The sequence below is a fragment of the Netta rufina genome (genome assembly GCF_964035555.1).
Source record: "Netta rufina genome assembly, chromosome: 4".
Taxonomy (NCBI): Eukaryota; Metazoa; Chordata; class Aves; order Anseriformes; family Anatidae; genus Netta; species Netta rufina.
The window spans coordinates 27243801-27265526 of NC_140127.1; the positions used below are offsets into that span (position 1 = coordinate 27243801).

At 36.7% G+C, this 21726-nt stretch overlaps 1 protein-coding gene across 4 annotated transcripts in view; it reads left to right on the forward strand.

Moving 5' to 3' along the window:
* Window positions 1–361: 361 nt before the first annotated feature.
* Window positions 362–21726, forward strand: part of SPOCK3 (SPARC (osteonectin), cwcv and kazal like domains proteoglycan 3) — a gene marked incomplete at both ends in the record, with an annotated part of 194012 nt that continues 172647 nt past the window's right edge. For 3 of the 4 annotated variants that reach the window (XM_084285422.1, XM_084285423.1, XM_084285424.1), the window contains one exon: window positions 362–544. In XM_084285422.1, the coding sequence (XP_084141548.1) occupies window positions 362–544 (183 nt within the window). The remainder of the gene's footprint in view (window positions 545–21726) is intronic. The other variant, XM_084285425.1, reaches the window with a different exon arrangement.

Below are 21726 nucleotides of genomic sequence, written 5' to 3' on the forward strand. Positions count from 1 at the left end.
CAGACCGTTAGCCCCGGCGCGGGGCGGGGCGGGGCGGGCCCGGGGGGCGGGCGGGCGGGGAGCGGGGCGGGGGGCTGCGGGCGGCGGCGCGGGCGGGCAGCGGGCAGCAGGCAGCGGGCAGGCAGCAGGCAGCGGGCAGCCTTTCCGGCCGCGGCGAGGAGCGCGGTTGCGGGGCTCACGGCAAGGTGACGGGCTGGGCAGCCTCCTCTTCCTCTCCTTCCTCTCGCCTCGCCTCCCTTCCCCCTCAATGCGGCGCGCCGGGCTCCCTTTCCCCCTGCCCCTTCCGCACCCCTGCCCGTTGCGGGCGGGCGCGGCGTGGGTAACCCGCCCTCCCCACCCTGCCGTGTCTCCTCTCGCCCAGATGCTGAAGGTAGCAGCAGCCTTGGTGTGCGTGTGCGCGGCAGCCTGGTGCAGCCCGGCGCTGGCGGCGGCGGCGGCGGCCGGGGGCAGACCGGACAGCGGCAATTTTCTGGACGATAAGCAGTGGCTCACCACCATCTCGCAGTACGACAAGGAGGTCGGGCAGTGGAACAAATTCCGAGACGTAAGTTCAGCCCTTCCCCGGGAGCGCCCCTCACGGGGGCAACCGCAACTTTATTTTCGCCCCCGATTTCATTCCGGTTCGTTAAATCCCCGGCGGTGCCCGGGCGCTGCGAGAGCAGGAGGAGGAGGAGGAGGAGGAGGAGGGAGGTGTCGCCGGGCAGTTCCCGGCGCGATGCCGCCGCTGAGCGGCCAGCCCGGGCCCGCTGTGCCCCGGGGTGCGCCCCGCGCCCTGCTCGCACCTCCGGGGCCCTGCGGCAGCGGTGGCGGCAGCGGCGGGGCGGGCTGCGGAGGGGGCGCCCCGCTGTGGGATGGCGGCGGGCAGGGCAGGGCCGGGCAGGGCAGGGCAGGGCAAGGAGGCTCCTCACCTTGTCGCCCTCACCTCGGCGGGGCTTGGAGCGCCTGGCAGGTAGTGCCTGAGCCCCCGAGCCGCCCCGGCCCCAATCCCTCCCGTTACGAAACCCGCCGGTGGCTGTCCCCCCCGTGGGAGCGCCTCGCGTTCCTGAGGAGTTTGTTGTAAGTTTGGCAAAGCCTAGCGCGTCTTCACGAGGCCGTCCTGCGTTCTTTGATGTCGCTTCTAATAACCTCAATTCCACACGGGCAAAATCAATCTCTCCTTAGTCTCTCTGCATTGCTTGCTGGGTTTCTTTGCTTTGGTTCGCAACTTCGGTGTCAACAGGTTCCTCGTGCTGCAGCTTGCCGGTGAGTGGTTTGCCATCGCAAGCTGAGGTCGAGGACTCCAAAAAGTCTCTTATTTTTATAAGAAGTCTCGTTTATTTATAAGGAGTCTCGTATTTTTATGAGAGTTATAGTGTACTTGCCATGTATGTGGTTTTCAGCTTTATATATATGCCGCATGTGGGATGCGAACTTGGCTATTTATGTTAAGTAACTAGGGAGGAAGAATTACTGTTAGAGTTGTGGGAGAACTTAATTCCACAATAGCTTCTATTAAACAGAATTAATTTAGCGTGTGACAACACTCATGTTAGTGTTCAGACATTTTTGTTTACTTGGAACAGCTTAAAATGTAATAGTCACATGAAAAATGTTCAGTGTGCTGTACCTCGGGACTTGCGTTTTTAGAAAAAAATGTGCAGTGCCATATAAATGTTTTAGGATGAAAGGCTGCTGCTGGAAAGCACCAAAATAAGTACATCAGTTATGTTCTATAATGGGGCAAAGTCATCTATGTAAGGACTACCCTGCGAGGCTGAAGAAGCTAAGTGCTGCCTAATGCCTGTCTCCTGGGTGCCCACTGACATATACTGTAATATTGGATATTAGCCAGATAATTTATTCTGTGACAAGTAGATGTCCCCAAGGGTTTTAGAAGTGACTGCTCTGAGAAAGTACTGCATACTGATTCACCTGAAGCAGCTTACAAATACTCTAGCTTATTTATTTTTATGCTGTTTAAGTTTTATAAGACTGGATCTTCAGAGAGGAGTCTGCTTTTACTTCTTGTGCAGAATGCTTATATCCTATTGATTGTTACTTGATCTGGAATGTTTATGGATGAGCCTTATACTTCACAAGGCTCTCCTTTTAAAGTGTGGATGGCTTTCAGTAATTCATAGCTGGAAAAAAATAAATTAGGAGTTAATCTACCTGAACAATCATGAGTTATAGAAAAACATCTTGTAAAATGCACTGATCAGCTGATCAATTATCATCCTTAAATATAACATGGTGGAGAAGTTTTATTAACATCCTCCAGTTTTATATGATTAGCAAATTTGCTTGAATGAATTTGTAGGTCTTGAATTTGTGATTAGCAATTTGATCAGTGATTCAAATGTTTCCCCCCTGTTACAGAATGGTGCAAATACACCTTAAAAATATGGAGGGGTAACTGTCTTGAAGAGTTAAAATAAACATGGGCCTTGCCTTGTATACATCTGTAATTTAATTCTGTGTTTTCTGAACAAAGCAACACATCTGTTGTAGGCTTTAAATACCCTACAGATATATGGGTGAGATTGAATTCTGGTGTGAAAAGAAGTATTTAAAGGCTTAACTTTAGACTTAACTGACAAGACTGATTAATGTGGAAGATAATGACCCTGACTCTGGTCATTGACTCAGTTTCTTAAGAGTTTTAGGTCACAGTGAGAAAGAACATAAGCTTTGTAAGTGTTCCCTTCCTCAATGACTAAGCCAGAATATAACTTTGAGATTTTGTTCTGTTTTAAATAAATAAATAAATAAATAAAAACCAATCTTATCAACCTCTAAAATGTCAGGCTTGTCAGTAAAGTTTGTTGTTAACATGATACTAATATTAGCTGACATCGTTTCAGTACTTTGTACAGTCGGAACTGTAATGACTCTTCAGTTCTCCTGAAAGATCTTGACCATTCCAACAAATCTGTTGAAATTGATGAAATAAATCTAGGAAAGAACTTTGCTTTACTTTGCTTAAATGTGGAACAGTGGGAAGATGAGTGCACATCAGATGCTCTTTTCACATCTTTTCTTGTGCAAAAATTGAGAATAGGCTCTTAGAGGTGAGAGTGGGATGGGGATAGGGGAAACGTATTCTTCATAAGGCAGAGATCAGCTCCCCCACCTTATACGTATGATTATGTACAAGGCTCTGTTTGTTTGCTGGAGAGGAAGAGATTTTAACTCACTCTGCTTCCTCCTGTGGTCCAGTTGCTGAGTAGCAGCAGATCTTTTGTCACTAACTAAGTCTTGGAGTTAATGTTTCTTATATTTCTTCAAGCTGCCTGGTTAGGCTGCTTCAGCAGCCATGATGCTGGGGTGTCCTAGCCCATGCGTTCATATCCCTTGTTTATCTCATGGCTGGGAATTGAGGTTCTTTAGTAGGCACTAAGTTGGAGTCATCTTTTTATTTCATATTTTGCTATATTTATGGTGTTCTGTGCTAACGGTCTCATACATGATAGTTGGACTTATTTTTATAAAATATATTAAAAATATAAGTACTTCGTCTAGAATGAAGATTATTCCTTTTTAAAAATGTAATTGAATAATGGCGTTACACTTAAACTTATTAACTTTTCACATCCTAAATCTTACACGTTAAACATTCACTACCTATAATGCTCTGAATCTGTGGAGGAAAACAAAATATAGGAAGAGTTTATTTTCTCTATGATGCGATTCCAAATAATAATATTAATTTTAAAGTTAAAACCAAATGTAGTGTCTTTGCCATTTATAATCACTTTGTTGTTGTTTTTTTTTTTTTTTTTTTGTGATCTTTACAACCAGTCTGACAAAATTTCACACAACTGTCTTTTATATTGCTATCTGAAAGCCTTTCAGAAACTTTTTTATTTTTTTTTTCAAAATTCCATGAAACAGCATTCTTTAGCATACCTGATTTTAAGTATTGGTATTTGCAACATGTCCATGTGTGTTAATGAAAAAGGTCATATATTAAATGTTTTATGTGCTAAATTTGATCTGGTGCTTAAGTAGAGCATTACTGATGATCTGGTTTGCTTATTAGTGATTTTTACTTTTTCACTTCAACAAGGTGATAATTTAAACAATTCTTGTACTTGTAAATCTAAGATGTGTTAGGAACTTTGTAAGGAAACGTGCTTGTTGTATATAAATGAACTCCAATCAACTCAACTATGGCATAGCATTGTTTTGAAATGGTATGATCTGTTGATCAATATGATCAATTGCATCATCCTACAGTGTTACTGTCATCCTGCTGCATTGATACAATTATCAAAGGTAAAAAATGTAGGACAAAATTCAAGTAACAGACCTTAAAACCTTCTATCGGATATGAATGGGAAGTTTGCACTGCTAATGCTAGCTTCTATTCCGCTTCATTGTGCCTTCACCTCCAAATGTAAAAACACTTGGCAAGTTTGGGCAACTCATGTTGGCTTCCCAGATGCTTCCTTTGGAGATAAGTGGAAGAATGTTTTTCTTCCTTGGTGAAATCTAAGCCTTGGTGTTTGGAAAAGAAGTGAAACAAATACTAAGTCTCAATACAGATTGTGTAATTGTTTGTGTTCATTACTCTTTTGTCTGTTTTTAGGCTTAAGGTTTCTTAAAAACAAATGCCCCCTCTCTTTACCCTACTCCCCCCCCCAACCAAAGCACCTCACCACCTCTACACCTGATGTTTCTTTAGTGTTGTAAGCAGAACATCTCTGCATGACTATTTGGCCGTGTGACTGCACTTCTCTGCAACCAAAAAGGCTGAGGGCTCTTTTAAAAAGGATTAATCACAAGTTTTTTTTTTTTCACTTTGCTGTGTGATCACTGTGCAAGTATTTGGAAGGTTTTTGTGTTTCTGGAGTGGAGTTCTGATAACCTGATTTAATGAGAAGAAGGGCTTCTGCTAAACAAGTTTTTTTTTTTTTTTTTAATTTGGCTTGAATCCCTCTTATTTTATATATTTCTTAGATTTTTTTTTAACAGGATTTTGCAGATAGCTATGTTTAGTCTAAATGAATGATTTTTTTTTTGTATTAAGGCTAAGAAGGTTGACAGTCTAAATTCAGAAGAGCAGTTATGTTTTTGCAGTTACATTTTTGTTGAATTAATGATAATGGGATTGGCATCAAATACCCGATTTAAAACTGTGAAGTGATAATCATCTGGAGGGTCTTCATTCTAGTTATAGCAGTATAGTATTTACTTTAGACTATGTGGATCAAAACTTTATATTGCTATTACAATATCACTTAAATATTGTTACAATAGGACTTAAATATTTTCACTTCTCAGACATATGGTCTGATTTTTGGGTGGTCCAGCGTGGAGCCAGGAGTTGGACTCAATGATCCATGTGGCTCCCTTCCAACTCAGGATATTCCATGATTCTAAATAAATGCTGTTACACAGGGTGACTGGTACATGCTGTGCTATTTAGTTGACCAGTGAAAACTGAGAGTTGACTTAGGTTTACCCCCTAAAGAAGTTTCTTTTCTATTAATAATAATAGTAAAAAACTTCCTAAGAAACTTTTACTGGAATCCTGTGGCAATAGTAAAATGTATTCCTCCCATGTGGTCCAAAAGACTACAGTTTGGCTGAATGCTGGCACTCACTTTTCTTTCAATGTGGATTAATGTTATTTATATATTACTTAGTGGCTATGTATATATTACTTGTGAGTGTAGGCTTTTCTGTGGCTTGTTCTTTGGTCCAGGTCTGTTTTCTTTCTTTTCTTTACTTGTTTTCTTGATATTTTCCAATCTGTCCCTGAACTCACAGATCATTCTCTTTTCATAATGTCCATATACAATTAATGTAAAATGTGGTTATGTCATTATACAAAAAATGTAGTTTCTTTAAAGGTACATACTGCTGAACTTTGTTGTGAAACTAGCTGCTCTGCAGTCTGTTTAATGACAGACTAGGATGTAGGCTTTTTTTCTTTTTCAATTTATTGTAGATCTTGAAAAGTAGTTTTGCTGCTTCAAAATCATCTTGGACTAAAATACAGCCAGCAGCCAGTTGTGATCTTAAAGTGAGCTTTTGCTTAAAAAGAAAAGGATTGTATATAGTAAGTAGGTCACTAATATGCACATGATAGAAGGAAAGGGAATGGAAAAAGGATCATGAAAATACTTTCTCTGAAGTCTTTAGGATTGGAAAGCACAGCACTCACCAGTCTTTCATTGATGAGGTTAAGTCATTAGCTGTCAAAATTGGTTCATTAGGCTTATTTGTCTCATACTTCTTACCATTCAGGGTAAATAAATATACTTCTTTCCCTATTAGTGGGTGGGGCAGCTCTTCTACTACATACATGATAGAAAATTATAATTATGGAAAAAATGGAATTGCAGAAGAGGAATGATAAAATTCTTCATTAAGTTGTCCTAGGCTTAAGTTAGAGCAAGAAGAAAAGGATGAGCAAGAAAAAAACTTCAAGTTTCTTTCTGGATAGAGGCACTGAATCTCAGTTTTACACATGCCAACTGGTTATTTGACAACTGGTTATCAGCTATTCTGAAGTGTTGTCAGTGTTTCTCTCTTTTTTTTTTTTTTTTTTTTTTCCATTGTGACTTTTACTTTGTATCATCTTAGTTTTATTAATATAGTGAAGGAGGAAGAACTTTGCAACCCAGAATATCTGACAAGAAGAACGAGTATTTTATACTTACAGTTATAATAACTACATTAAGACTTGACCACTGTGTTTTAAACCTTGAAATATAGGAAAATATTAGGAATTTGTATTAAAATTAATGAAATTAAAAAACCTGTTTAGTTGTCCATCACTTTTTAACTGAACCCGGTAAATTGTATTGGAAATCTTAACTTTTCATTTCTCTTGCATTTTGGGTAAAGGCTTCTGATTTGTATATATACTTCTAATTTCTTCTCAAATATGGATTCCTTTTTCTTTCACCTGGTTAGTTTTCCTCCAGTCTGTTTTTGCTTGATGTTTCTTGTAACAAATACTTTTTTTGTCTGCAGAGACAGTCTGCTAACCTCAAACAATTGTTAATACTGAACTCTTAACTGTCTCTTGGAAGGCATTAGCTTGGAAGCTCTTTATATAGCTAACACTGAGGAGTTAAGTAAATGGTAATGTGCTTTCCCTTAGATTGGCCTCATAATCTAAAGGAAAGCTGATAACATCGTTTCATCTTATCTTTATCTCCTTTCTGTGAAGAATAATCTTTATTTTATTTGCTGTGGGTTGTTTAGTGGATATGGATACCCAGTATTCTCTTGTCTTACCATTAAATCTTATTGGGATTGACTCTAGACATCTGTGCTTATTATAGTGTAGTGTAAATAGATTTGTAATACACTAATAGGTGGTAACAGTAACAGAAACTGCATAGTCTGTCTTGGATTTATAATCAGAATGGAAAGATGTCTGGAGCAAGAGGTGTATTATCAGGAGAAGTTGAATGTAGAAAAAAGCAGAATACGAGTGCAATTAGAATAGGTTATTTTTAGACAACATCAGTTCTTTTTTCCCCCCCATGTCTTCCATCTCTGTTACTTGATAATCTTTGAAGCATTTGTAATAACTAGCTATGGAAAGAAGAAGTAATAGTTCGGTTTAATTTCTTTGCGGTTCTTGGCCAGTTGTCAGGCTTAACTCTTTCCTTTAAATAGGCGCTTAGGTTTAAATAGTTTCCCTCCCACTAATGCCCACCGAGAGGTGCTGGGTGCCTACAGTTCGATTCAGGAAATAAGGAAGGAAATTCCCTTCTACGAACAGCTATTTATTTGTTTATTTATTTTCATACATGGCTTTAGAGCAACTCCTATATTTTCAAGTATAAGGAAGGTTGTTCTAACCAATGTATTTCTTTCTCTTTCCTACCAGTACATGAAAGATACTTTTTAGTAATATAGCTTCAATTTCTCTTTATGGGTATCTTTCTAATGTAGACTTTTTAAAAAAATATGTGTACAGTCATGTTTTTACTATTGTATATATGTTTTAATCGCACATAATCACCTTCCTTGGAGATCTTCAGAAGCCACCTGGACATGGTCCTGGGCAGTCTGCTCTGGGTGGCCCTGCTTGAGCAGGTGTTGGACCAGATGGACCCAGAGGTCCCTGCCAGCCTCAGCCATGCTGGGGTTCTCTGATATCTGAATGCATTAGTAACCACAGATGAACAGCTTCTTTTTCTGAATGTGGACTTACCAGTCTCACTTTGACTGTGCTTAATGCTAAAATCTGCCTTGTTTGCTGTAGACACAAGTATGAAGGCAACAATGGTAAATTCTAACATACTATATGGTATTGTTATTTTCATATGTCTTAAATTTCTAAAAGAGTCTTGTGGTTAGTAATAGTGTTCAAAGCTCCATTGGGCATCATCCTTACTTAACGTGAATGATCTTTAGTTACTTGATAGATATTTCTTCTGATGATTTTTCACTCTTGCTTTCCCAATTCACCCCATTTCACACTGATACATTACAGTAGCAAAAATTATCAGTTGAATTATTGATTTATCTAAGGTTGTGCAGAGTGAGGTAGGAGTCTTGGATAGGACACAAGGAGAGCTGACATGAAATTCTAACCCAGGACAAAGTTTTCACATTTCAGTGAGGATATTTTCATTACTCTGTTGATATCTTCACAAGGTAAGATAATACATTAAAGAGATGCCAAAAAGTTTGGATGATTTGCCTTTTCTTTTATGGAAGCTATTATCTTAATATGTTGCTACTAGAGGTTATCCAGTGCTCGCTGTTTTTCTGCAGAAAATCCTCATGAACTAGTTTCTTATTTTCTCGTGTGATGTGCAATCATTGGGTCAAAGTAGACTGTCAGTTCTCAGCTTGTTCAGCATCTCTCTAAAAAAGTCTGCAAGTTATTAAGTAACTTTATGTATTGCATTTGTAATCGGGCCTGGCTCCAGCTGAAAATACACTCCTTTGACATTTGTTGAGTTTGCATTAATGATGAAGTTCATTCTATCGCTAGATCTGTCTAGCAGCGATAATAGCAGAGCCTACACCTCAGTGTATGCTTCCGAGGACAGACAATGCCCTGTTTTTTAACAGCTATTTGGTAAAACTGGGGAAAGTTATTAGCGTGAAGAATGTGGGATATATATTTATTGATGCATGTATCTGTAAGGATTTGGTGGTTGTGTTCATGACTAAGTGATTACTCTTGCAGAAAACCTAAACAATGATGCTTGTAAACAGAATCAATCCGTTGGTATGCAGAGCATCAAAGCCAGTAATCCATTGTATAAGGCCCTTCCAGACTTAAGCAGAGGAATACATTAACCAGTTTGGTCAGATTTAGGAAGCCCATGTGAAACTCAAGGAACTCTTTGTTTACGGCCCAAAGGGACCATTGGATTTGATGATACGCTTGCCTGATACAGGTTGTTTTAAACCGGAAAATTCTAGTTGGGCAAAAGCACTGCAGGCTTCAGGAGGTTGTGCTGTGTGACAGTGGCATAGATCAAGAAATACTTGATTTCTAAGGCCTTTGGTGTCAGGAAAGTAATTATCTGCAATATACCCAGATGATGTAGGCAGAAAATCTATGCTGTTTTGCAGCAGAATAAGGAAGAATGATGTTTAAGCTCATGTGAACATGATTTGGAGGTAAATACTTCTTTGGCCCCGATATGACAATGAGTAGGACTTGATCAATCTTTCTTACACTTCATTTTTAAAAAGAAATCTCTTCAACCATTTTCAAGGCGTTGTCTTGTGTATATTGCCAGTAATTGTGGCCCATTACTTTAATGAAAAAATAACAGTGTTGGAATAGAAGCCAATTTAAATCCTAAGAAAGATGGAGAAACGGCTTCCGAATTTCCATTTGGATATTCACTGTGGTATAAAAATCAGATTGTATTTGTTGTCTTAATCCAGAGTGTAAGTATGTAAACGTAGTAAGAACTAGGTAGCTGGTCTTCAGGGACCTCCATGTTGCGTTTAGTCAAAAGCTACTATATCTTTCTTTCCTTTCTTTTTCTCATACACTAAATGTTTACAGTTCCTATTCTTTCTGTTCCTACATAAAGATGATAGTTTATTAGTGTAACTCTTGCTTCTTTTCCTCCAAGTTTTCTAGATGTGTATAGCAGTATAGCTTCTTGAACTTTAAGACATGAGTAATGTTTTTCCCCAGGAGACTTGAAAATACCAATGTTATGGAACATGTGAAATTCAGCACATTTAATAGTTCAGCTCTTCTGTTTTTTAGAATAAATATGAATACATGCTATGTGCATGTGTGTGCACGCATGTATTCCACGTAGGCATACGGAACTGGTTACCAACATATTGGTTAGAACTGAAAGAATTTTTATTCAGTTTCCTGTTGGGGAGTAAAGGACTCAGAACATTCTAAGTATTTCATAGGTCCAATTTCATCATGTCTGCTGGTCCTGTCTTACTTTCAGATTTTGATGTCCCATCCACTGTAGAGCATGTTTTTGGTATATACTGAGAGTGACATGGATTTAACTATGTTTGTGGAGTGCAGAATAAAATTATAACTATGAATTCATATTTCAGATATGCGAGGCAGTTGTCTACAGTAGTTTCAGTTAACTGGCTGGAAGAGGTACCAATTATTGTTACGTGCCATTATGTATCACATCAGAACGTGACAAGTATGACTACAGATATCTAGAGATTTGCAAAAAAATGTTTGTGTCAAACTCCATTTTTTCCTAGGAAAGGTGGAAGGTATCAAAAATATTTTAATTAAATTCATTATTCCATGAAGCAAAACTGTAGTTAGATTTTAGCAGTGCTTATCTCTTCTTAAAATGTGATAGTATTTTCCATAGTTGATGTTTTAAAACAATCTTGCTTGTCAAACAGATTTTAGTTTGAAAGTGAGTGAATCTTTAGAGTTAGAAAGAGTTGGACTGTGACATTAGAGCCTGGTTCGGGTGTAGCTGGACTATTTGACAGCATGAATGTTAGGAAACCTTTATTTTTTTAACACATTGCAAGTTACTCTCAAGCAATAATAAAGTTTCTCTTCTGCTTTTAAAATTCTAGTTTAATGCAGATGAAGGATAGTAATTTGTATACATTTACAGATCCTACTGTTGATTATCTGAAAGAACATTTCACTAAATAAATATACTAGTGGCAGCTAAAATTCCTGTAGTTGTAAAATTATGCACATTGTTTATACAACAGGTTTAAAATGTATCAGTGTTCAGCTTTTACTTGTACTGGTTTCAAAACATACATCTACTTGATTTTCAAGCTTAGTTATTTTCAGTTTGGACAACTGAATTTTTCAGTTGCTTTACTTAGGTAGCTTTAGCCAAACAGCTTGCTCATTAGACCAAAAAACCTGCCAAGAGTAATCAAGCATAGGGATGAAACAAAAGACATTGTGATTTACTGTTTTATGCTTGGCATTTATCAAGAGAAGTGCTTGATTGAAGGGAAGAAAAAAGGAAAAATGGAAAAAAAAAATCTTCATAATGCTGAAATAATTACTATCATAAAATTTGAAAACCTCACTGATGTGCAGGCAGCTAACCCTATACTTCCTGAATTGTTGTTTAAATTTTTACAAACAGTGTATTTTTAAGGATTTTTGCAGAAAGTGAATGAAGTAATTTTTTCCCACCTTTTTTGAGCCTTCATTCTACTAGGATTTTAAAAGGATAATGTCTTATTAAACTGGACTACAGTTTGTGTGGAGCCCTCTCTTGTTCAATTGAGGTCAATGAGAACATGTTCACTGACGTTTGTGAGAGGTGGTCTCTATCTTTAATTATGCCTGTTTACTTACTGTTCAAATAATGATTTTAAATAAGTCTATAAAAATAGACTTTGGAATGTATTTTGCAGCTTGGAAAAATGGAAGATGAACATGAGCTAGAGAACAAACTAAGTCATCCATTTCATTAAGAAATCCTACCTGGTGGTCTAAATTAGAATACATATCAATGGGATTAAAAAAAAAATAATAATCAATTTTTTGCTTTATTGTGTATAAGGGAATTCTTAATTTGTTGCTGTGTCTTGGAGCACAGTGAAAACAGTGCCATTATTTTCTTAAGCCAATGGGTTTGATTGAGATTTTAGTTCTGTTTTTAAACAAATTGTATTCTTGAGTAAGTTGTTCACTTGGTTTTTATTCTTCTCCCTCCATTTCTGAGGGGAGGGTAAAAAAAAAACTTTCACTTTCACTGACCTGAATCAAAATACTTTGTTTTGGCTAATTCATCTGAGATTATCTCTGCATGTGTATTTATAGCCTCTGTCTGTTTCGTTTGCTGCATTGCTTCCTGGAGTTCTAGGTAGGCACCTCTGTGCTGCCCTACATGCCGGGCTTCTACAGTGAATTACATACTGTGTGATGCCCTCTGCTTTCCCTTCCAGATGAATCCCATGTTGCAGTGTGCAAAACAGTGCAGAGATTCAATTAAATGGGAGGGTGGCAATTATTAAGTAGAAAAAAGAAAATCAGACAAGCATAAAAAAGCTCTGGAATGCATAGCAAGATAAAATTACTGAGGCTAGATTTTCAGGCTGTATTAGAAAGGCCATTTATATAGATAATATTATTAAAACTAAAGCTGAATAACCTATTTGTGAGAGGTATTAAAGCATCTGGTACACAGCTTAATTCTCTGGGAAGTTATTAGAGTTTATGGTAAAGCTAAGCAGTGGGATGGATTTACTTACTATTTGTTTCTTTTATCTGAAATTGGATTTTTTGTTTATTTTTTTGAGATCTGATGATGGACTAGATTGATTATTTAAAGTAGTAATTCTTAGATGTCAGAAGTATGGTACAAATTTGTAGGCATTGCTTTAACTTGTTTTGACAAACATATGGTGTTTCTTTTTGTGTCAGAAATCTTTCTTGAGCAAACTGGAAAGTACAGTGATCTAGAGTAAAATTGGAACCTGAATTAAGTATGAAATACCACACTATAATTCAAGAAATTAATTTTTTGGAAATCAGTATTATGGTGCATAGTACTTACTAGTGTTATGAGTTCTGAAGCTCTGTTACACCTGTCTCAGCTTTATTTTCTTACAAGGTAGCTGTGTCACCAGATGTTTCCAGTGTTTATATTTTTCCTCATCTTTACTCAGAAAGCTATTACGCCAGTCCCCGCAAACCTCCTCTACGTAGGCAAACAAACACAGAGAGAATGTTGTTTTATCTTTAAATATTTCCTCTAAAGCCAGAACATTTTATACTACTTTCCTTTTATGAGATTCATCAGAAAATGAGAAATGGGGATAAAATAAAATGAAAGTCAAAATTGTATTGCCATTTTGTTAACTATAGGGATTTACAGCATGTATGTTCTTCATATTGAAGCGTCTTTGAAACAGGTTACTCTCATAGATGTCCTTTTACACCAGGTTCATGTCCCTCATCATTTTCATAAACTTTTTTAATATAGTTTGTTTCTTATGATCTTCTGCAAACATAACGAGCCCAAAAAGGCACGTGAGGTTTTACAGCTCGGAGTTCTGGTAACTGTGGTACCATTTGGTCTTTGGTCTGTGATCAGTATGCTCTTCATCTAATGGGGTGTGCAGCAGTCAGAAATAGCTCAGTTCAGCCCTGAGGGGGCTGAATCTTAATCTTAATCTTAATATCTATGTATCTTAACTTTGTTAAGATACATAGATATTTTCCTGACTAGGAAAGCACAGGTGAGGTGATGTTTTTTCATGAAGTTAAATCTGAAATTGTTTTATTAATTTCAGTGACAGTATTTTTGCTCAGAGGCTCCAGGCAATGGCCAATGACTGTTAGTGCAGCTTTAAACCAGGTGAAATTATTTTTATGTGGTATAAAGGAATTGAAAAAACATGGGTGAAGAAGTAACTTGTTTCTCTTTCACCCTGGATCTAGATGTTCGTGATCTCTTAAGTGTTAAGAGTTACAATAGAAATGCATGAGACTATAAACTTTGCAGTTGAAGGTCAGCAGCACCAACCATATAAAACTTTATGACAGAGTTACTAAACATGTAACTTCTTTTCCTCTGTAAACATACATTAGTAGAAAGCTGCTCAGTGTAGTTACATCATCGGAAGTAGAACATTTATCTAGCGTGACAAAATTGCATCAGTTCAGACCAGAATTACAGATCTTATCATCACTTACCATGAGTTTGGAAGAGTTTTCTATCATTCTGTTCAAGATTTAACTTCATTGGAACTGGAGTTCAGAACTGGAATATTTTGTCCTTTTTGACAGTAGAAAGTATAAATCCAGAGGACTTTTTCCTTGCCTTCTGCAAATTTAAGTTTAATCTTAAATAAGGATTTGAATGAATGTTGAAATGTTGAGCTTGTTTAAGTGAAATGTCTGTAATAGAAAATTATTCTTTTTGTGTGTGTGTTTTTTGTAGAATTTATGACTTTAACAGAAAATTTAACACTTACTGCTTTTCAAAATATAGTTTCAGTTCCTTTTTTTTTATTATTATTATTTTTTATTTTTTATTTTATGTTTAGGAGTTCTGGTGTTTCTTTTACAAGCCATCACAATGTGACAGGGAAGACATCCTGAAGACACTGTAGGTTGATCACTGGAAAAAGGATTTAAGAAATGTTTCAGTTACATGTGATTAAGGGGAGGTTAAGGGCTTCACTCCAGTGGCATAAAATTAGTTTAGGAATGGATAGTTTGATTTAGCTGTGTAGTGTTGCTCTGAGTGATTTTGGCTTGGGCTGTTAGGAATAGTTGTAATGACTGGCTGGTAGTTCTGCTGCCAATAGATTTCTAGGGCCAAGGAGAATCCTGAGACGATCTGCAAACTCTGTTTTAGTTTTCTAAGAACATTACGAGCAAATACAGAGTCTTATGGATCAACAAAGTAAATGTTTTATTTGTTGGATATAAAATAGTATAATAATAACTTAATAACCACCCCAATAACCTTGGCTTTAAAGTTAAAAATAGATAATACAAATATGAAGTAATTGTCCTTTGATTTACTGTTTCTCTCCTACTTTGATGTACATATTCAGTTTGCTTGCTCAGTTTTATTATTATTTTTTTTTTTTTCTTACAGCAGTTAAATCAGAACCCTAGGGAGAAAGGTTGAGAATTGGGGTCTCTTAAAGGAAAAACAAACAAACAAACATGATTTATATTTGTATGAAAAGAACAGAATATGGTGTTTGATGATTTGTCGTGAATGTGCAACAGCCCAGCTTGTCAGAACATAGAACATTTATAGAACATTTACCCAAAGGCACCAGGGTATCCAGAGTTCTTATCTCAGTGATGTCTGGCTTTCCTAGCTAGAAAACCTACTTACTTATGTGTGCTTATTTGGGGAAATGAAGTTTATCTGTCTTGTATCTGTCAGATTCCAGGTTTATTTCTAGGAGTCCATCTTCTAATACACTAGAAAAAGAGACTCATTTATTTCCTTAAAAGCTTTGAGTAGTATAATGAAAATCAGACTGAGCTATTTATATACTCCAAGTCTTAGTTGTCACAATGATCATTAATGTTTGAACACATGAGTTTGTTTCATCCTTCGCTATGAAGGAGCAGGTGGTCTGGCAGGCTGCTCTGTTAATACAGCATTTAAACATAGATTAATTTGTAGTCCAGTGCAATTGGTTTGTGTGGTAGACATCAGTCCTAGAGGGGTTCTGGCACAATGTTTCTGAGGTGAACCTGAGTAAGACAGCGCAGTCATACTTAGTTACTTTCTACTGAGCTTATAGATGTTTCCACATGACAAATTTGAATTTCTCATGTCCTAAGTGCACATATGCCCTATCTAGCAAAAAGATTAGGCTGATGGTTAACATAAGTAGGCTTAATTTGAAATCAGTTGCTATGATTCAGGTGAGGCTCTTCTTTTTGTTAAGACTGTTACTGTCTGGCCACTTTTTTTTCCCTACTGTTCATTTAAATAGTTATTTACAGAGGTAGTTGTTGAGTTTGTTTGCTTTTAGTATAGATAAGTCGGCTGTTGGTGGGTTTGAAAGGTATTTGTAATTATTTATTGTATTTTTTTAAGTCAATTTTGTTTAAAACAGATAACATTTAATGAAAAATATGTATTTTCTTCAAATGCCAAAATTATTAAGAATATTTCTGTGAATTCTTGCACACATTATTGAAGAAAGATGTGCTACAGTGTTATTGTTCCTTTATTAGTGCTTTGTTCCTTTATTAAACACTCTTCCTAACACCTTGGTTGTGAATGCCCATCATAGAAGCTGGAGTGAAGATAATACTGCATTGGCCACAGTGGATGAAACTTTTAATTTTCCTGTTGGTATTTTTTTTCTTGAGTTCAGAAGATATTTTCTTTCCACTTGCAGCCAAAAGTTCATTTATTATGTAATTCAGTAACTCCAAAATATGTGTTTAGTTGGTACTAATATTTAGAGTAAGATACGCAAAACCTTTAAACTGGTTTTCTATGTTGACTAAAATATTTTCTTTTTCCATTTAGGTTAAAAGTGTACTCCTTAGTTTGGTTAATGGTTAGTACAGCTTTGTGGAATGTGTAATAAGTAAATTACAATTAAAAGGAAATAATGTGGAGAGTAAAACATTCTATGCCTTAGTTTCCTTGAAATATATATAAAAAAAAATAGTAATTTAATTGGTTTATTCATGTTTTGTTCCATAAACTACTTAAGTGGCAAATGAGAAATGACAGTCTCTGTTAATTGTAGAGCAGAAAGAAAACAAAAGTTGGAGGCATTAATTCTGAGGTAGTCAAACAAGCTAAGTCATTATATTTTGGTGGGAGAAAAGACTGATGTATTGCAGTATGTATCCAATTATGGTACTACTGTGATGTAATCCACATGCTTCTGAAACCACTTTTCAGAGATCAGCTTTTAATTGGCGTTTAAAATAAATGTTTGCATTTCTTCTTTTGACTTCTAAAGGATTTTTGCTCTACTGAAGAACAAACATTTTTAGCCATAGATTTTCGTTGCATGGGAAATCAGGTGTTAAATTTAATGTAACCAACAGAAATACTCAAAATTAAGTTTTTCTTCTGATTCTGACTTAAGATTTTTCTGCATTGTTTGGTGTGTGTAGTATTGTTTGCTGTGTAGAACACTCTTGATACAAGAAGATTACTCTGACACTTCAGAAAGTAAAACTCTACTACTTCGGAAAGATTAATTGTAGTGCCAGTGTTTTTGACAGTCAAGTTCACATTTCAGTCTGATACAAAAATGACACACTATAAACTGTAAAACAACTTAAAATACACTGACTGAATTCCATCTTCTGGTTCTTTTACTGAAAAATGTTAATATCATTGCTCTTGGGGACTAATGAAACTTGCTAATTTCTTTGAAATTCACTTATATGCGTGGTATAACTACCCAAAATGTAGAATCTGTGGAGGGATCTGCTGTTCAGTTAATATACACAAAGTAAATGTCTTTTCAGTAGTTTACATGGGTCATTTTACTTGGGACAGCTTTGAGATTATGTTTAAAAATAAGCCTGAAAGGGAGATTACATTCAAAGTTTTTACCCTTCCTTCCCCCTCCCCCCCTTACATATTTAAAACTAAATGTCAGTTTGTGTATTTACAGAAACATTTAACTTGATTTTGCATGTTGGCTTCCAAGACATAGGTTTTATTAACTTTCTGTATTTATGAACCTCTTTAAGAAGTTTTCTTCTGTAAATGTTTTTATGTTATGGATCTCTTACAATAACTTACTGAGCTGAAGAGTAAGCAGTAGCTAATCAAGCGCAGCAGAAATCAAGGGCATGACCTCAATTTTCCTGTCCCTGGGGAGCACTTACTGTATAGATTGTAATATGAATATCATGAAAAAGTCTGTGGGTCAGTTTTACTTTAGCAGACAATTCCCATATTTTGTATGCTTTCATTTTGTTTTCTGGATATTTGACTTCTCTGAGAAATCTTTCTTCCTCATTCTCTTACCCAAAAAAAAACCGTCATTGATGATTTCTGGAGCTGATAGCTGTGCAGCAAAACTAATTTAAGTACATACCAATGAGCACTGGTCATGTGCTATCACAAAAGTATCAGCGCGGTGAGTACTGGAAGGTGGATTCTGCACTCCTGGCTTGTTGAGGAATTTCTTTAGACATGCATCAGCTGTCAGTTGACATACGCAGAGGACAGGCTCCCCTTGACTGTTGCAGAGCATGCTGTGGGTACAAAAATAACGTGTAAGATCAACCATTTTGAGGACATATAGTGGTATGGGTCATATTTGCAAGAGGAGTGTTTAGAAGAAAGTTCTCTGGTGAGAAGGTTGTGAAAGGACAGAATTAGAGGTGCACAGAAAAATATTTGAGATCATAAATTGTTTTCATAAAATTATACTCCTCTGCGTAGCTTTCAGCATTATAGAGAGAAAGATGAAGCAAAATGACAGATGTCCCTCCTTGAACATGCTCCACAAGGACAGTGACAGCCTCCCTTGGTAGGCCATATAAAGGCAGTGCTGGCCTTTTGTAACACGGCCAGTGGCACAGGGTACATTCAGATTCCTTCCTACTCTCCTCCATCCCATTTTTTCTCTGAAAGAGTGGTCAGGCATTGGGACGAGTTGCCCAGGGAAGTGGTGGCATCACCGTCCCTGGGGGTGTTCAGGGAAAGGTTGGACCTGGTGCTTGGGGACATGGTTTAGTGGGTGACATTGGTGGAAGGTGGATGGCTGGACAAGATGGTCTTGGAGGTCTTTTCCAACGTTAATGATTCTATGATTCTATTCTATTCTATGACATCAAGGAACCATTCTTGGAGACATGGTTCCTGACTCCTATTTGCAAGATGTGAAGGGAGGGCTGAGCAGCACGGTAATTGTAGAATTGTAGTCTCTAAACTAACTCTGCCCAGAAATATATAAAGAACAAGACACAGAAGAGTGAAGTAGTCAAATTAATCAGAGGAGACTGCTTCAGAAGAATAATATTCACCTGCATAGAATGCAGACTGCACCTGGGACAATCACCATCCAAAAACTGCACTTTCATTGAAGGTACGATGTTTTTGTATAACTACCCAACGGCAAGGAAGCTGTGTTCTGAATGCAGTCCTGCTAGACACTGTGACTGTGATTACTTGAATGTTTTCAGTCCCCCTCTACATTTTCCCCCAAAGTAGATGGAGAGAGATGAAAAATATAATGCAAATACAAATCTGACACTTCAAAACTGTTATTTCCAAAACAGAAAAAAATGCAAATATAATGCCTCATAATGCTAGTCATTAATTTAATAAAGGCAGCTCAGCCTTTTTTTTTTTTTTTTTTTTTTTTTGTGCGTGCAGGTACATCTAACACAAAGGTCAAGAATTGAAATTTGAATTTTCTTTTTTAACCAGAAAACTAGCTACATGCATTTTTGCAACAATACATTCACCATTGGTTAAATAGCATGATTGTTTTGATTTTGTGTTACTAAATAATTGACTCATTTACATGTTCCATGTTCCACAGGATTATTGATGAATTCATTGAAAATAGCTAAGCTGAGTGCATGTAGAAGACAGTTTTTTTTTTTTTTTTTTTTTTTTTTTTGTTTAGAAAATAAACTCATCCAGTGGGATGAGTTTGTCTTGCTTTTTTAAGTTAAAATATTTTTTTTGTATGTAAAATTGATTATTTTCATCAAATCATGTGATCTGGACTGAAATATTTAAAATTGTAAACAATCAATCTTCATTAAGAAATTTTCTGTAGGAAACTATGTTAGTTAATATACTTGCTGTAGGAAGCAAAGTAAGATCAGTTGATAAACTTGGTAGGAAAAGTTGCATGCTCAAAGGCCTCAGTGTTACATAGCAGCATCTGGAAGCGTGTCACCAGACACATTGTTTGTACATGAAAAGTACTCACAGGTTATGTAGTTATCAAACTATCAAAAAATACTGAAACATACATGATGAGAACTTGAATGAAAACCAGGTGTATGATATATGGCTTTTTATGCTGCACTGGTGTTATACGCTCCCAATTCTTACAGTTTTGTGGCCATTCTAGAATTTATTTGTAGTTGATGCATTTCTTAATTGTTTCCGTCAGTGTGCTTTCCATATTTTTCCCTTCAAGTATTACTGATTTAGTATGAAAGTATAGAACATCATGTTAGAGTATGGTTTCAGGATAGGGATTATATTTCTTGTTACATTTTGGTATTCTTTATGTGTGTGTATATAGTATAGTTCTTACATTTGTATTAAAAAAACAACAAAGCAACTTAATATATACATTTTTTTTTTCCTGGTTAGTATTAATGGATTTGATTCATGAATAATTATTTATCTTTAGCATATGTAGTCCAATTAGAAGAACAAAGCGTGCTTAATATTTTCTGCCCATTCTTAAGGAGTAACTTATGTGCTTGGCATTTCTGTATACTTTTCCTGTTTTGCTTTTGTTGCTCTATCAGGTGTTTCATATATACTTGTCTTGTGACTGCTTTCCTGTTGCTTTATTAGGTAATGAATGGAACAAAGGAATCTAACAGGTTTTCTAGGGGAAACAGTAAAACAAAATGTTGATAAATATACAACATAAGCTGTCAAAGGGTATTTCTTGCTGATCTTGAGAACTGTAGCAGCAGTATGGTAGTTTCTTCACAACTGGATTTTTACAGACAGTGCTGTGTCTTAGATTCATTCAGGAGTAAAACAAGAGGTTAAGTATGTGGCTGTTTGCAGCAGGAGCATGTTTTGTGTGTACACATCTTAATACTATGCACATTTGTAGTGTATATCACATATATATACTATATATGTGTGTATATATATGTATATATGTGTATGTATAGCGTACATCACATATGTGTATGAAAATGGTAGATTTTTTCCAGCATAGAAATCCTGTGACTGGTAACTGTAGGATTTTGTAGTCTACAGGAAAATAGAAGGAAAGAAGATGAGACCAGATGTTCATTTTACTTTTCCTTTAATTCTGATTACGGAGCTAAGCTTGAGGAAGGGATATTCTGGATTTTCTTTATTGGATTCCTTGCCATATATGGCATAGCATAGATTAAGCCTGTAGGAAAATTAAAAGCTTTTTTTTTTTTCCCAATTTTGAAGATAAAATTTCCATTATGTTGTTACAGTTCTGAGAGGACTCTTGCAAAAATACATATTTGTTAGATTTGCTGTGTATACAGTTAAACCCTGGTTTCCATATATAAGTTATTCATTTAAAGTTGGGAAGGTTAGTAAGACTTAAATCAGTTTGTGATAAATGGACAATATGCCATCCTTGCTAGCTCATATTTAGTAGAGAGAAGCTCGGAATTACTTTTATCCCTGAATTAAATGGAAGATCTTACTGCAAGTCTTTGTCATTTGCTCAGAACGCAAGCAGAGCATGAGTTATGCCTGTGGGTATTAATTTCTACTGAGCACTTTTTCTGTCAGTGGTGGAAGTGTCTTGTAGTTTTACCTTTAAAAGTAAAATAAGCTACAGATTCAGATAATGTTTTGCTGGAGTCATGAACTGTCTGCTGAATCAGTCATGATTACAAAATTGCTATCAACAACTAATACATGTGTATGAACTTCGGTGTAGAATAAGTAGGGATGGGGAACATCCCATTCCTTTGCTTTAAAGCAAATGTATTAGCTATTCCTTCTCTGTCTTCCTGTGGAGGGACTTAAGGTGTGTCTGCACTGCAAAGTGTTCTCAAGAAATGTGTAATGGATGAAAAGATAAAGTAATAATGAAAATATGGAAATAGTATAGCTCTAGTAATGCAGAGCTGTAAGCAAGCCATTTAATCCTGTTTTT